Consider the following 13,518-nt stretch of genomic DNA (forward strand, 5'->3'; position numbering starts at 1 on the left):
TTATTCCAAGAGAGCAAATAGGTTGATACTTGATTTACGAAGCATACTTATAATTGTAGGCCAATTTAAACTATTTATAACATTAATTAATTAATGATCCGTGAATACCATCTTCCACAATATAATTGGTAAGTTTGTTGAGGTTTACATTGACGATGTAATTCTCAAGTCCATCAGTCACGAGCAACACTTCATCCGAGGAAAATCTTTAAAAAAATGAGGAAACACAACCTTAAGATGGCTTTAGAAAAGGGTGGGTTTTGTGTGTTGGCAACTAAATTTTTTCAATTCCCACTCTACGAGAAGGGAATCAAAGTCGAAAAGAATAAGACCAAATCCATCCGAAAAATGTCACCTCTTGAAAACAAGAAACCTAATCCTTCTTAAGAATGGTTAACTTTCCTAGGAGATCCATAATCAACTTGTTAGGAAAGACACGGGTTTTTACATCATTTGTTTAATTAAAGGTTGGACATGAGATTGTTTGGGAAGGCTAACATCAAGAGGCTTGCAAGAAAATATAATAGAGCCTTTGGTGATGATGGTTACTATCCCAAGGTGATCTTTGAAGATGTAAATTTTGGCGTTGGAAATCAATATGGATAATTTATTAGCTCAAGATGATGAAAATAATGTAGAAAGAGTTCTATATAATCTTAGTGATTGTAAAATGATTTTGAAACTATATATTTATCAAGGCTTGATACCCTTTTTGATCCTGTTTGTTAATCTCGAAGTTCATTTTGGTCTCTCAACTTAAAAAAGTATCATATTGGTCCTTTAACTCTTTAAAAGTATCATGTTAGTTCTTTCCGCCAAATTAGCGACGAAAAAACTCAAAACTTAATTATCAAGTTCGTCGCTAATTAGACAAAAAGAACTAACATGGTAAGTTTTGAAGAGTTAAGAGACCAAAATAAACCTCCAAAGTTAACGTATGGGATCAAAAAGGATAGTAAACCATTTATCAATTGAAAAGTTGAGTTTGTCTTTGCACTACTTTTGCACAAAATTTAAATATCACATAACACTTTGTAACATTTATGTTCTATCAAAAATCGACTTGATCAAATACTAGTGGTAAAAAACGCTATTAAATGGGTGCAATGGTAAATGGATTGCTTCTTTTTTGGAATTTTCTTCATAATATGTTCTTATGAAAGTCGTTAAAAGTCAAGTGATTTCATTCCAGACCACTCCTGTATGGACGTGTACGTGGTGACATATGTAGGAATGAAGCCCTGGCGCATGTATTTTGATGGTTCTAAGCATCAAGGAGGCGTGAATGCATGACGATTACCAATCTCACCCAAGAATTACTGACAGAACTCATGTTTAAATTGAAATACAAATGTTCTAACAACAAAGTTGAATATAAAGTTGAATATGAAGATTTGATATTCAGGTTGAAAATAATAATTTATATGGAGCCATAAATGTACATATTATTGGAGACTATCTAATAGTAGTTAAATAGTTGACACAACAATGCAAATGTGTTAGACAAAATTTGATATGATTTTTCAAATCCTATAGGTTCAACATAAACTAAGTTAATATTGCATGACAACGGTGAAACTTTGTAAGGAAATTGATACGTCTTGGTAGGAAATTTTACTTCGTACCCCTACAATTATACTTATATCTCTACGTGAAAAAACTTGGACCAAAATACCCTCATATAAATAATACATATTTTAAAAAATTTCATGTTTTCCTTACATTTTAGAAAAAATTTGAAACACCCAAAAATATATAAACCGAAACACTTTTTCAAAGTCTTCCGGTATAAAAAAAAAAGCACACCGAAACACTAAGAAAAAGAGTTTCAGTAGTTTTCAAGTTGTTTAAAGTTGCATACCGGAACACTTATATAAAGTGTTCCGGTGATTTTTTTTCTAAAATTCTAGACTTTACGCAACGGCTTAAAACGTTGTCTAAAGTGAATGGCAAATAATATAAAACTGTTGCCTAAAGTGTGTTAAGCTTACGCTAAGCAATTACTATAGGCAACAGTTTCTCTCTGCCAGCCAATATCTTTAGGCAACGGTTTTGAACAGCTGCGTAAAATTTAGAATTTTTAAAAAAAATTAAAGCAGCGAAACACTTTTAATAAGTGTTTCGGTATGCATCTTTAAACTCCACTTTAAAACTACCGAAACTCTTTTTCTAAGTGTTCCGGTGTGGTTTTTTTTAAACCAGAAGACTTTGAAAAAGTGTTCCGGTTTATATTTTTGGGTGTTTCAATTTATTTATTTTTTAAATGTAAAAAAAAAAGTAAAATTTCTTTTAAAATATGTATTATTTATACAAGAGTATTTTGGTCCAAATTTTGTGTGTGTAGGGGTATGAGTCTAATCGTAGGGGTACAAAGTAAAATTTCCGTAGCTGCCAAATCTTTTGAGGAATTAACTTGTCACCCCAAAATTGTACCTTCCACCCCCAATTTTATTTATTCCAATTTTACCCTTGTTAAAAAATGTGAAAGACAAAGAATTTCCGAAGCAAATTTCCGGTATGCACCTCAAAATTTCCGATACAAAATACTGAAAATTTAATTAATGTGAAATTTTCGGTACAACATACCGGAAATTTAGTTAATTTGAAATTCCGGTATACCAGAAATTTCAAATTAACTAAATTTCTGGTATGTAATTTTTAGTTTTTTAAACGGTTGAGATTTTGCCGACACTTTTGGAGGGTCCTGATTGCACTGATACATTTGTGTGGTCTAGAATGCACCATCATTTGTATAAATAGGGGTCTTAGGGTTATCGGATAACACATCATTTCAACAAAATGCCTCTTCCTCAGTATTTTATTAATGTAGAAGTGTGTTTCAATGGCCATAACCCTGTTGTTCAAACCAAGATTTCAGATGGGCCTGAATCCTTTGCCACCTTGGAAGAAACGTTGAACAATTTGCTGCCTGATTCTGATAACAGAAGGGTGACAAAGATCGAATTTCGGGAGAACTGGATTGATACAAATGGAATGGTGAAATACAACTTAATCGAGTTGAAGAATGATGAAGATGTGAAGGTCATGTAAAAATCATTTCGCCGTAGGATAACTAAAGGTCCGATCGAATTGGATGTGCCGATCCAAAGATCCGTTGAAGACATAATGTAGTGTCTGATTCGTCCAGAGTCTTCCGATAGTACCTAGGTTTTCATTTTTCAGAGTATTGTTTATGCTTGTTGTTTGTCATCTAATGTTTGTTAACTATGTATGTTTGTCATTAATGTTATTTTCTTTATCTACTCGAAACATGTATTGGCCAAAAAGATTATGCAATAAATAAGATGTTCGTATAAAATATACAAATATACAAATAATACAATCATAACAAAATGAATCTACATAGGTCCTCCACGGGCAACATCCGCCAACCTAGCTAAAATATTGTGAACCTCACCATCAGGGTTCACCAAACCCATGAGGCTATCCAAGTGAACTACGATGTATTGTAGGCGATTGTCCTAGTCACCAGCGGGAGGTGGAGGTGATGGTGGTGGTGGTGAAGAAGCCCTGGTACCTGAAGGCCCTAGAACATCAGATGCTGCAGCAAATGGGCTGACCCTAGGGTGTGACACACTGAGGAACCACTCCAGATATCCATCCTGACACTGCTCAGGCTGCTGAACCGCAACGGCTGTATCAAGAATCTCACGGGGAGATATGAAGATGTGACTCTGAAACCAGCCATCAATGCCACCAGATGGAGCCTCTGGGACCGGCCGTGGGATGCACTGCATATAACCAAAATGACGTTGACTCTTCTCAGGCAAGTGTCTAGCCACATGGCTCTCCCATCGGACATACCCTGAATATAAAGAAGATGCATCAAAAGGAAGATGCTCGCGATGACCTGTATACGGTGTCCAGATGACATCATCCAGCGTCAGAGCATCCAGCCTCCGCCTGTACTCCATCAAGGGTCTGTCTGGCCTTCCACCTCCTCGCACAAGGGTCAGTAGCCGCACAATGCTGAGTATTCCGCTCACAGATGTGAAGGAAGTGCTCGTAGATCCAACACTGCATAAATAAAAATAATCAAGCCCATGTAAAATATAATAAAACACAAAAAACCATGTAAGAATATATACCTGTAACAAACTCAGATAACCAGCAAGTAGTCTGGTGTCAAGACGAGATGCGGCATCAAGCGCTGTGTACAGCATCGTGAATGCAGCCACTCCCCAAGCCCAACATGGGGTCTCAAGGCTGCTGAATATAGAAAGATAGCGGACATACATATAATATCCAGACTTGTCCGCAAAGAGAGTACATGCCACTAGATGTAGCATGTACGCCCTAGCGGCAGCCTAGTACCTCCTACATCAACAAGCTCCTGATAAACCCTCCTCAACCAAGACATTCTGAGGTGAAAGCCCCGAGTGTCACCAAACTCCTTGAGCACAGTCAGCTCATCAACCTCTAAAGCATCCATCACCATGTGCACCGTCGTCGCCTGGTCCCTATGAACTGGTGTAAAAAATGTACCAGCTATCAGAAGGTGAAATAGGGAATGCACATCATCTAGAGTCACCGTCATCTCCCCGAATGGAAGATGGAAGGATGATGTCTCCGGGTGCCATCTCTCTACAAAAGCTGATAATAGAGGGGCGTCCAACATCGTCTGGGAGCATCTAGCAAAGTCCAACAAATGACAGTCCCGAACTATCCTCGCCACCTGCTCAGGCATCGGTCTCTCAGAGAAGTTCTTCAACTTCGACCCGTGAGAAGTGAGCTTCAGCACGAGACGCTCCTGTAACAAAAAAAAATACAATTCAAAAAATACTATTAAAAGACAATAGTATAAATCAAATTGCATAATAAAAATTAAGCAATGTTACATACCTCGCCCTGCCATATCCTATAAGCGACATGGTCATCATATCCTATCAAAACGGACATGTCAGAAGGTCCTCCTAAAAAACCTCCATCAGTGTGTACTGATGGCTTAGTATATGCACCTGTGGTGGTATATGTATCATGCACCACTCGCTCCTCAGCAACCTCCTCCTCAACCACAGACACCCACTCCTCAACTCTAGGCACCTCCTCATCAGCAATAGGTACATGCTCCACAGCAACAGCCACCGGCTCCTCAGCAACAGCCAGCTCCCGAACAACAACCACTGCCTCAACCTCAGCAACCTCATCCTGATGCACCTGCTCGTCCACAACAGTGGATGCTCTACAACCCCGGCAGCGAGGTGCACGGAACCCCCTATCCGCCTGCTCAGCTCTTTGTTTCCAGTTAGAGTTGGTCGGAGGAATGCGTCCAGCACGTAAGATTGAGGTACTAGCCTCATCAGCAGCCGCCCGAGCACGAGCATCAGCTCTATCAATGGCCCGACCCGCAACAGTACTATCTCTGCCTCTAGTCCTCACTTAAAAAAATAAAAAATATAAGAAAAATAGCATTTTTTTAAAAATAAAAATACTGGAAATTTCAAAATTTCCGGTATGGGAAAAAATACCGGAATTTTCAAAATTTCTGGTATTTTTAGAATTTTACAAATATACAGGAAATTTTGAAATTTCCGGTAAAAAATACCGGAAATTTCATAAATCTATCGGAAACTTACTTGTTTTTGCCAAATTTTCGGTACGCTGCTCAAATTTCCCGTATCGCCCAAAGATTTAAAAATTCCGGTGATCCACGCAGATTTCAGAAAATGTGGTAATGAATTATTGGTGGACATTTTGGTCATTTCAATTATTTTAGAGGTGCCAAGAATAATTTTAGGGGTGGCAAGACAAATTCTCAAATCTTTTGGTTCCAAAATTGGAAAAGGCCCATTTGACGAGTTGTGGTATTTGGAAGGAAAACTAGTGAAATCTTTGTTGGTACGAAAATAATTGACAATTTTTTTATAGATCCCCATGGGGTGAAAACCCTGCTGAAAACCCCAAAATACCTTTCGGAGATGCATCTCCGAAAAAACTGAGATTTGGGTTAATTCAGAGATGCATCTTCAAAAACACCCAAAAAAAGTTGGGATTTTGGTTAATTCGGAAATGCATATCCGAAAAAAACCCCCAAAAAATGGTTAGAGGTTTTTTCGGATATGCATATCCGAAAAAATCCCAAAAAATTAAAAAATGTGAGATATTGATTAATTCATATATCATAAAATTGATATAATTTATAAGTTATGAATAATAATAATGATAATTATACTGTTGTTGTTGATATTTCTATTCTAATTCCAATTATGAATTAAAAAATAAAACTCATAAAAAATTTAATTTTTTTGATAAATTTCACATTAATAATTACTAAAGTTATAACTAATACGCAACAATTATGATTATATAAAATATAAATACATTAATAATTATTCAACAAAAATTAAAAATTAAAAAAATCAAGTAAGAATAAAATTATTTACTACTTTATTCATATTTTAATACAAAGTTTGAATTACATAACTTTTTAAAATAATAAATAAAAATCACAAATATAAAAATTATTTTAATAATTAATTATGATAAAAAAATCATTTTTCACTTAGTTTAAAAATATTACATGAAAATTTTGTCTTAATTTTATTTAGTGAATAAATTATATATTTAATTTTATATAATTCAAAATTTACTTATGAAATATAATAAGAATATTTTTTATTTATATAAGTTCGTAGAATAATTTTAACTTTAAAATTATATGGAAAAATTTGTTTATAAAATGAATTTTTTAACTAAAAAATTATTTTTGAAAATTAGTTTATAAAACGTTTTTTTATGTATCATAAAAAAATATTAAATAAATATATTTATTATTATTATTATTATTAATTATATATATATATATATATATATATATATATATATATATATATATATATATATAAATAAGGTGTTAATTTAAATATTTATTAGGTTAATATTATTATTATATCTTGATTATAATGATATATATTTAATAATATATTTTAATTAATACAATTAATTATACTATTAATTGTATTGATTCACCTTGATTTTAATTTTTTTATAATTACTGAGTTTTTTCGGACATGCATATCCGAAAAATTCCAAGATCAAAAATTGGAATAATTCGGATATGCATCTCCGAAGATACCCCTTTCTAAAAAAAATGGTATTTTCGGAAGTGTATCTCCGAAGTCACATTTTTTCTTTAAAAAAAAAATGCATTCGGAGATGCACTTCCGAAATATAGGGGCGTTTAAGGAATTTCGTCGCGGGTTCATAAGAAGGTGGGAGGTGGATAAAGAAATTGTCAAATAATTTGACAAAATAATTTGACAACATTGCTTTTCGAGACAAAAAGTAATTATAGAGGTTCCCACTAAAAGAATCCATGAAATTGAGTGAAATATGGAACCAAATAGAGCGAGTCAGGTTGATGTGCATAAGGTATATCCTTATGCACGGTGCATAAATACTCAAATATTGTTTATATTACTCAAAGTATTATATTTATTACTCAAAATAATATACAGATTACTCAAAATAGTATAAATATTACTCAAAACAATAAATATATTACTCAAAATAGTTAAAAATTAAACACATCCCCAAGTAGAGCCATATTATTATTTTATGAAAGTTTGAAACTAAACATTGCTTGAATTCAAGGCTCCAAAGAACAACTTTAAGGATTTGAAAAAATTATTCTTGTAGTTTGCTTTCATCGACCATGCTAAGTTTGTTGTAAATAAGGTATTGAACACTAACTTTTTATTCACGTGTTTTTTAGAGAGAGAAGCTCCAACTTCTCTCTAAGAAAACTTAACGTGTTTTTCCCTCCTACTCTTTCTAGGAATTGAGCGTCGTCCGGTTTTCCCAGTTCCTCTGGTTTTCTTTCCCAAATTCATTTTGGTCTTTCTCTCTTCTCGTTTTACTAGAGGAGAGTCTTTCTGAGTTCGTTTAACAGCTATCATATAGTTTTTATCTGTGTGGTGTGGTGGTAAGGATACTATGGAGAAATGGAGAGAGGTTCAGTTGTCCAAAGAAGAGGAGGAAGGTATTACGGCAGAAATGGAGGAGGCGTGTGAAGATGAAGTGTTCCAAAGAACGTTGGTGGCCATGCTATGGACTAAAAACACTTTCAACACTCGTGCTTTTACAAACATGATGATAGGAGCTTGGAAGCTAAAGAATCCTGTGGAAGTTCAAGAGCTAAGCAAGAATCTTTTTCTTTTCCGTTTTGCAAACAAATGAGATCTGGAAGGAATTTTCAGAAATGGACCCTGGAGCTTCGACCGAAATCTATTGGTGCTCGCTCGTGTGTCTGGAGAAAAACAGCCATCAGAGCTCAATATGCATTTTGGCACTTTATGGGTTAGGGTTTATGAGCTTCCCCTTATGCTCAGATCGGAGGCCATGGCTAAGAAATTAGGAGGTATCTTGGGAGAGTTCGAAGAGATGGATCAAAAAGAGGCGTATAGGAATGGAAGAATTCTGCGTCTGAAGGTTAAAATGGATCTAAAGAAACCTCTCAAAAGGGGAACCATGGTGCGTTTCAAAGAAAAGAACTTAAGAGTGTATTTCAAGTACGAGAGGCTACCCACCTTATGCTTTATCTGTGGTAGAATCGGGCATCAGATGAAAGATTATGAAGCAGTTGGAGACCTCATTTACGAAGATTTCGAAAATCTAGAAGAGCAAGAACTGTCCTATGGAGCGTGGTTGAGGGTTTCCCCCTTACCCATGATTCAGGAAAAACAGAGGAAGAAAGAGTCAACTTCGAGTTCATGTAGTAAAAGTCTTTTCAACCTTTCCTCAGGACAGAGCAGATGTGAGGCGAAAGGAAAGGAGAAGGATGGAGATGAAGGAGAGATTAATCAGAACAAGGAAGCTGCACCTATTCTGATTCGTGACAAAGAAGAAGGAACCAAACAGGATGAAGGAGCTCCAAAGAGAAATGTGCCGGAAATTGAAGCTATGGAGGAATCCTTTGGGGCAGTGGATATCTCAAATGTCGGACAGAGCTCAGGGAAAGTCCAAAAGGAAAGTATTATTAAAAAGAAGAAGTGGGTTTGTAGACAGAGAGCAAGGAAAGGCAGCTAAAACCAAACCAAGAAGGCGGAGGTTAAGAGTGGTAAGAGTGGTAAGGCTCATTAAATTAGAAAATCCCGATCTGGTGTTCATCATGGAGTCGAGGCTTAAGAAGGAGGAGGTTCAAAATGTCAAATATAGAAGTGGTTTCAGTTGTTGCTTAAGTGTAGATTGTAGAGGCCATGGCAAGGAAAGAAATGGAGGATTGATCCTGTTTTGGAAGGAGAATATCCAACTGAATTTTATTTCCTTCTCATACAATCATATAGGGGGGTCGATAGTGGATGAGATTGACAATCAAAACTGGTTCTTTAATGGAATATATGGATATCCAAAGGAGCATAATAAGAGGAACACTTGAAAACTTCTGCAGGAGTTGGTTAGTAGGGTTGGAGACAGAGTTGTGTGTTTTGGAGATTTAAATGACATCATATTCGATACTGAGAAATTAGGGGGTAACAATAGGTCCTTTACTCAACTATCTATAGGAAGACAAGCTCTGGATGTGTGTGGCTTGATGGACCTGGGGTTCCATAGCCACCCCTTTACCTAGACTAATGGCAGAAAGGGAAGTGACAACATTCAATGTAGAGTGGATAGGGCTGTAGCAACTCAAAATTTCCTCAATAGATTATCTCCAATAAAAGTCACTCATTTACCAAGATTTGGTTCGGATTACGTGGTTCTTAGAATTGACTTGGAGGCGGATTTGGGCAACAACGCTAAACGAAGGAAACATTTGTTCAGATTTGAAGAGGCTTGGAGAAAAGACAAAAAGTGCGAAGCTACGGTGAAAGAAGTCTAGAATAATTTTCCTGGGCAAGGGGCAACAAAAATTGCAGGGATGAAAAGCTTGGAGGATCAGTTTACAGAGTACAAAGTCAGTGCAGTTAATCAGGAGCTGAGGAGAATTGAGTCATTACTAAAAGAATAAGAAAACTGGGATCCTAATGAAGAAGAAGTTGCAGCCTACAAAGCTCTAGAAGCTCAACGCAATTCCTTGCGCCACGTAGAAGAAATTATTTGGAGGCAAAAAAGTATGGCAGTTTGGCTTCAGCACAGGGACAAGAATTAAAATTTTTTCATAGGAAAACTGTACAGAGAAGAAAAATCAACATTATTCAGAAGCTCAAAGATGATAATGGCGCTTGGTGGAGAGGAGATGATAACGTGGAAAGGCTGCTGGTTACCCATTTTTCAGAGTTGCTTACTTCCTCGATTCCAGAAAATATCTCTGAAGTAGTTTCTGTGGTGCGGGGGAAAATCAAAGAAGATCATTTCAGGTGGTGTGAGAATCGATTTTCTGTCTCAGAGGTCAAAGAAGCGCTTTTTCATATGAGTCCTCTCAAAGCTCCAGACCCGAGCGGTCTTCCCGCTCTATTTTTTTCAGAAGTACTGGCATGTAGTTGGTCAGGGGGTTAGCATATTGGTGTTGGATATCCTAAACAATAACAGAGATCCTGGTGACATAAATAGCACTCACATTATTCTAATTCCTAAATGTAAAAACCCCTCTACCCCCCAAGGATTTTTGTCCCATTAGCTTGTGCAATGTGGTGATGAAGTTAGTCTCAAAGACTATAGCAAATAAGATCAAGAAAATTTTTCCAGAAATTGTAGACGAAGAGAAAAGCTGTTTTGTGAGTGGGAGGTTGATAACAGATAATGCTTTGGTGGTTATGGAGTGTTTCCATTGGCTTAAGAAGAAGAAAAAAGGAAAGAAAGAAGTGCTGGCTCTAAAATTGGACATGTCAAAGGCTTATGATAGGTTGGAGTGGGCATTTGTTGTGTAGGTCCTTACAGCGATGGGTTTTCCAACCCACATGGTCAGTGTGATAAAAAGATGTATATCGTCAGTGTCCTACAAGATCCTATCAACGGCCATCCTAGTAGAGTCCTTACACCTAAGAGAGGTCTTCGCCAAGGAGACCTGCTCTCACCATACTTATTTATTCTATGTGTCGATGTTCTTTCAGGTATGCTGAAGAAGGATGCTGAACAAAAGATGATTCATGGCATACAGGTGGCGAGATAAGCCCCGGTCATCACTCACCTGTTTTTCGCGGACGATAGCCTCTTGTTCTCTAGGGCAACCTGTCAAGAAGCGGATAGAATCATGTCAATTTTGAATTCTTATCAACTATCTTCAGGTCAAATGGTAAATCTTGACAAGTCGGAGGTATCTTTCAGTCAAAATGTGCGTGAGGAAGATAAAGGTATGATCCGTTCCATGATGGGAGTAAAGACTGTAGCAAATCACTCTAGATACCTAGGACTGCCAATGATATTTGGTAGATCAAAGAAAGAGATTTTTTCACTTGTCGTGGAGAGAGTTTGGAAGAAAATTAAGGGTTGGAAGGAACAATTTCTGTTCAGAGCTGGCAAAGAAGTGTTGATCAAAGCGGTGGCTCAAGCAATCCCTACATATGTCATGAGTTGTTACAAATTGCCTAAAGCTGTTTGTAAAGAGATCGAATCGATGTTGGCCAAATTTTGGTGGGGATCCAAGAATGGGGAAAGGAAGGTCCATTGGCTAAGCTGGGAAAAGCTGTCAAAGTCTAAGAGTATAGGAGCAATGGGATTCAGGGGCATTAGTGAATTCAACAAAAGTCTCCTTGGAAAATAGTATTGGCGTCTGTTGGAGGATGGAAACTCTCTAGTTAGAAGGGTTATAGTCCAAGTTACACCTGGAGGAGTATTTTGAGCTCTCAGGATCTAATTCACATGGGATCGCGGTGGAGAATAGGCAATGGGCAACAGGTCAGAGTTTTTGAAGACAGGTGGCTACCTTCTAATATAGGTTTCAAAGTCAGGTCTCAAAGACGTGCTCTCCCTGTAGATTGTAAGGTCGAGGATCTCATGGATATAGAATTGAGGACATGGAACTGGGACCTAATATTCCAGGAGTTTGATCATGAGGAAGCCTGCCAAATTGTCAGCATCCCTCTTTCTGGAGGAGATTTGAAAGATAAAATGATTTGGCATTTTGAAAAAGATGTAGATTACAGTGTTAGATCTGCTTACCACTTCTGCTTGCTGGTTAAAGAGTCCAAGAATCCTGGTCCTTCAAATCCTCCTTGCAGGAAACTCTAGAAGAAACTATGGAGTACTCCAGTCAGCAACAGAATTAGGAACTTTCTGTGGAGAGCTGCAAAGAACATTCTCCCTACAAAAGATAATCTGCAGAGGAAAGGAATCGATTTAGACCATTTATGTCCAAATTGCAATAAGGAAGTTGAGAATGTTAAGCATATGTTTATGGACTGTGATTTTGTAAGGCAATCTCTATTTGCATCTGTTTTGAGCTATAGAATCCCAACTGGTTTGTGCTTCAATGACTGGCTTCAAAGTATTCTATTTTGTGGGGATGTTTTCAGCCTGCAACTAAAATGCTCAATCATCTACAAAGTTTGGCTGAGTAGGAATCTGAAGTTGTATCAATTCAAAGATTTTTCACCGGTTGTGGTTGCAGAGGAAGCAGTGAACAGTGTAGTGGAATATAACCAGTGGAATCCTGTCTCTAGAGGGGCTGCCATGGTTTGCATTATGGCAGATTTCAATAGGAAGGATGTTCATACAATTCATGTGGATGACAGTATCTCTGGTGAAGGCTTAGTGGCTTTGGGTTGTTTAATCAAGGATCAACATCATGCTATTTTTATTGCAGCTTGTAAAAAAGAAGAAGTTACAGTTGAAGTTTCGGTGGCAGAAGGGATGGCTATTAGGTGGGGATTGCTTATGGCCAGAGAATTGCACCTGGAAAGGATAGTGATAAAATCAGATGCCAAGGTGGTTGTGGACTGTGTTAATCGCTTCCAAAAAATGCCTGTGTTGGATCCTGTAGACTTAGACATAAGAAATCTTCTTAGTAGCTTTAATTTCTCCTCTCTTTTGTTTCATAGTAGAACTTGTAATGTGCAAGCCCATAACTTGGCTAGGCTTGCTTTTGTTGTTGGTTCTAGGACTTAGATTGGAGGTTGTTCATCTTTGGAAGTCTCTGTTGTTGTTCCTTTGATTGTTGCCGCCTCTTAATGAAATTTCGTTTCCCATAAAAAAAAGGTATTGAAATATTGAAAATCGTAATACAATCCTGCAATAATATTACTCAAAGAGAGAGAGAGAAATAAATTCAGTAGATTTTATTTAATGGACCTGAGACTAATATTACGATTTTTTCCTTTGATGAAGGATATTGGTGGTAGCCTTTCCCGCAGATGTATAATTGTTGTAAGTAATAATAAAATTGTCAGACCAAGTGTCGAAAACAAGGATCTTGTTATATTATTTGTTCATAATTAAATTACTTAATTGGACAAAATGATTCTGATTGATTCATTTATAGCAATTAAGGTAGACTAACTCGGTTGGTAAGGAGTTGACTCACACATTGAAAGGTTGTGGGTTTAACTCCAATTGTCGATGTGAGAATCTCTTTGGTGGATGATCTATAAGCACTCTTTGAACCTTTGAGACATACCCAGA

At 36.8% G+C, this 13,518-nt stretch overlaps 1 protein-coding gene across 1 annotated transcript; it reads left to right on the forward strand.

Moving 5' to 3' along the window:
• The first annotated feature begins 11,191 nt into the window (after nucleotides 1–11,191).
• Nucleotides 11,192–11,662, forward strand: LOC131630149 (uncharacterized). The gene has a single exon (XM_058900940.1). It carries the CDS (start codon nucleotides 11,192–11,194, stop codon nucleotides 11,660–11,662), a length of 471 nt encoding a protein of 156 aa, XP_058756923.1.
• Nucleotides 11,663–13,518: the final 1,856 nt, after the last annotated feature.

Source organism: Vicia villosa, unplaced genomic scaffold (genome assembly GCF_029867415.1).
Source record: "Vicia villosa cultivar HV-30 ecotype Madison, WI unplaced genomic scaffold, Vvil1.0 ctg.000650F_1_1_1, whole genome shotgun sequence".
NCBI classification, from domain to species: Eukaryota; Viridiplantae; Streptophyta; class Magnoliopsida; order Fabales; family Fabaceae; genus Vicia; species Vicia villosa.

Bases quoted from the DNA above. Each gene is read 5' to 3' on its own strand.
- LOC131630149 (XM_058900940.1), top strand. From the start codon at position 11,192: ATGGTAAATCTTGACAAGTCGGAGGTATCTTTCAGTCAAAATGTGCGT.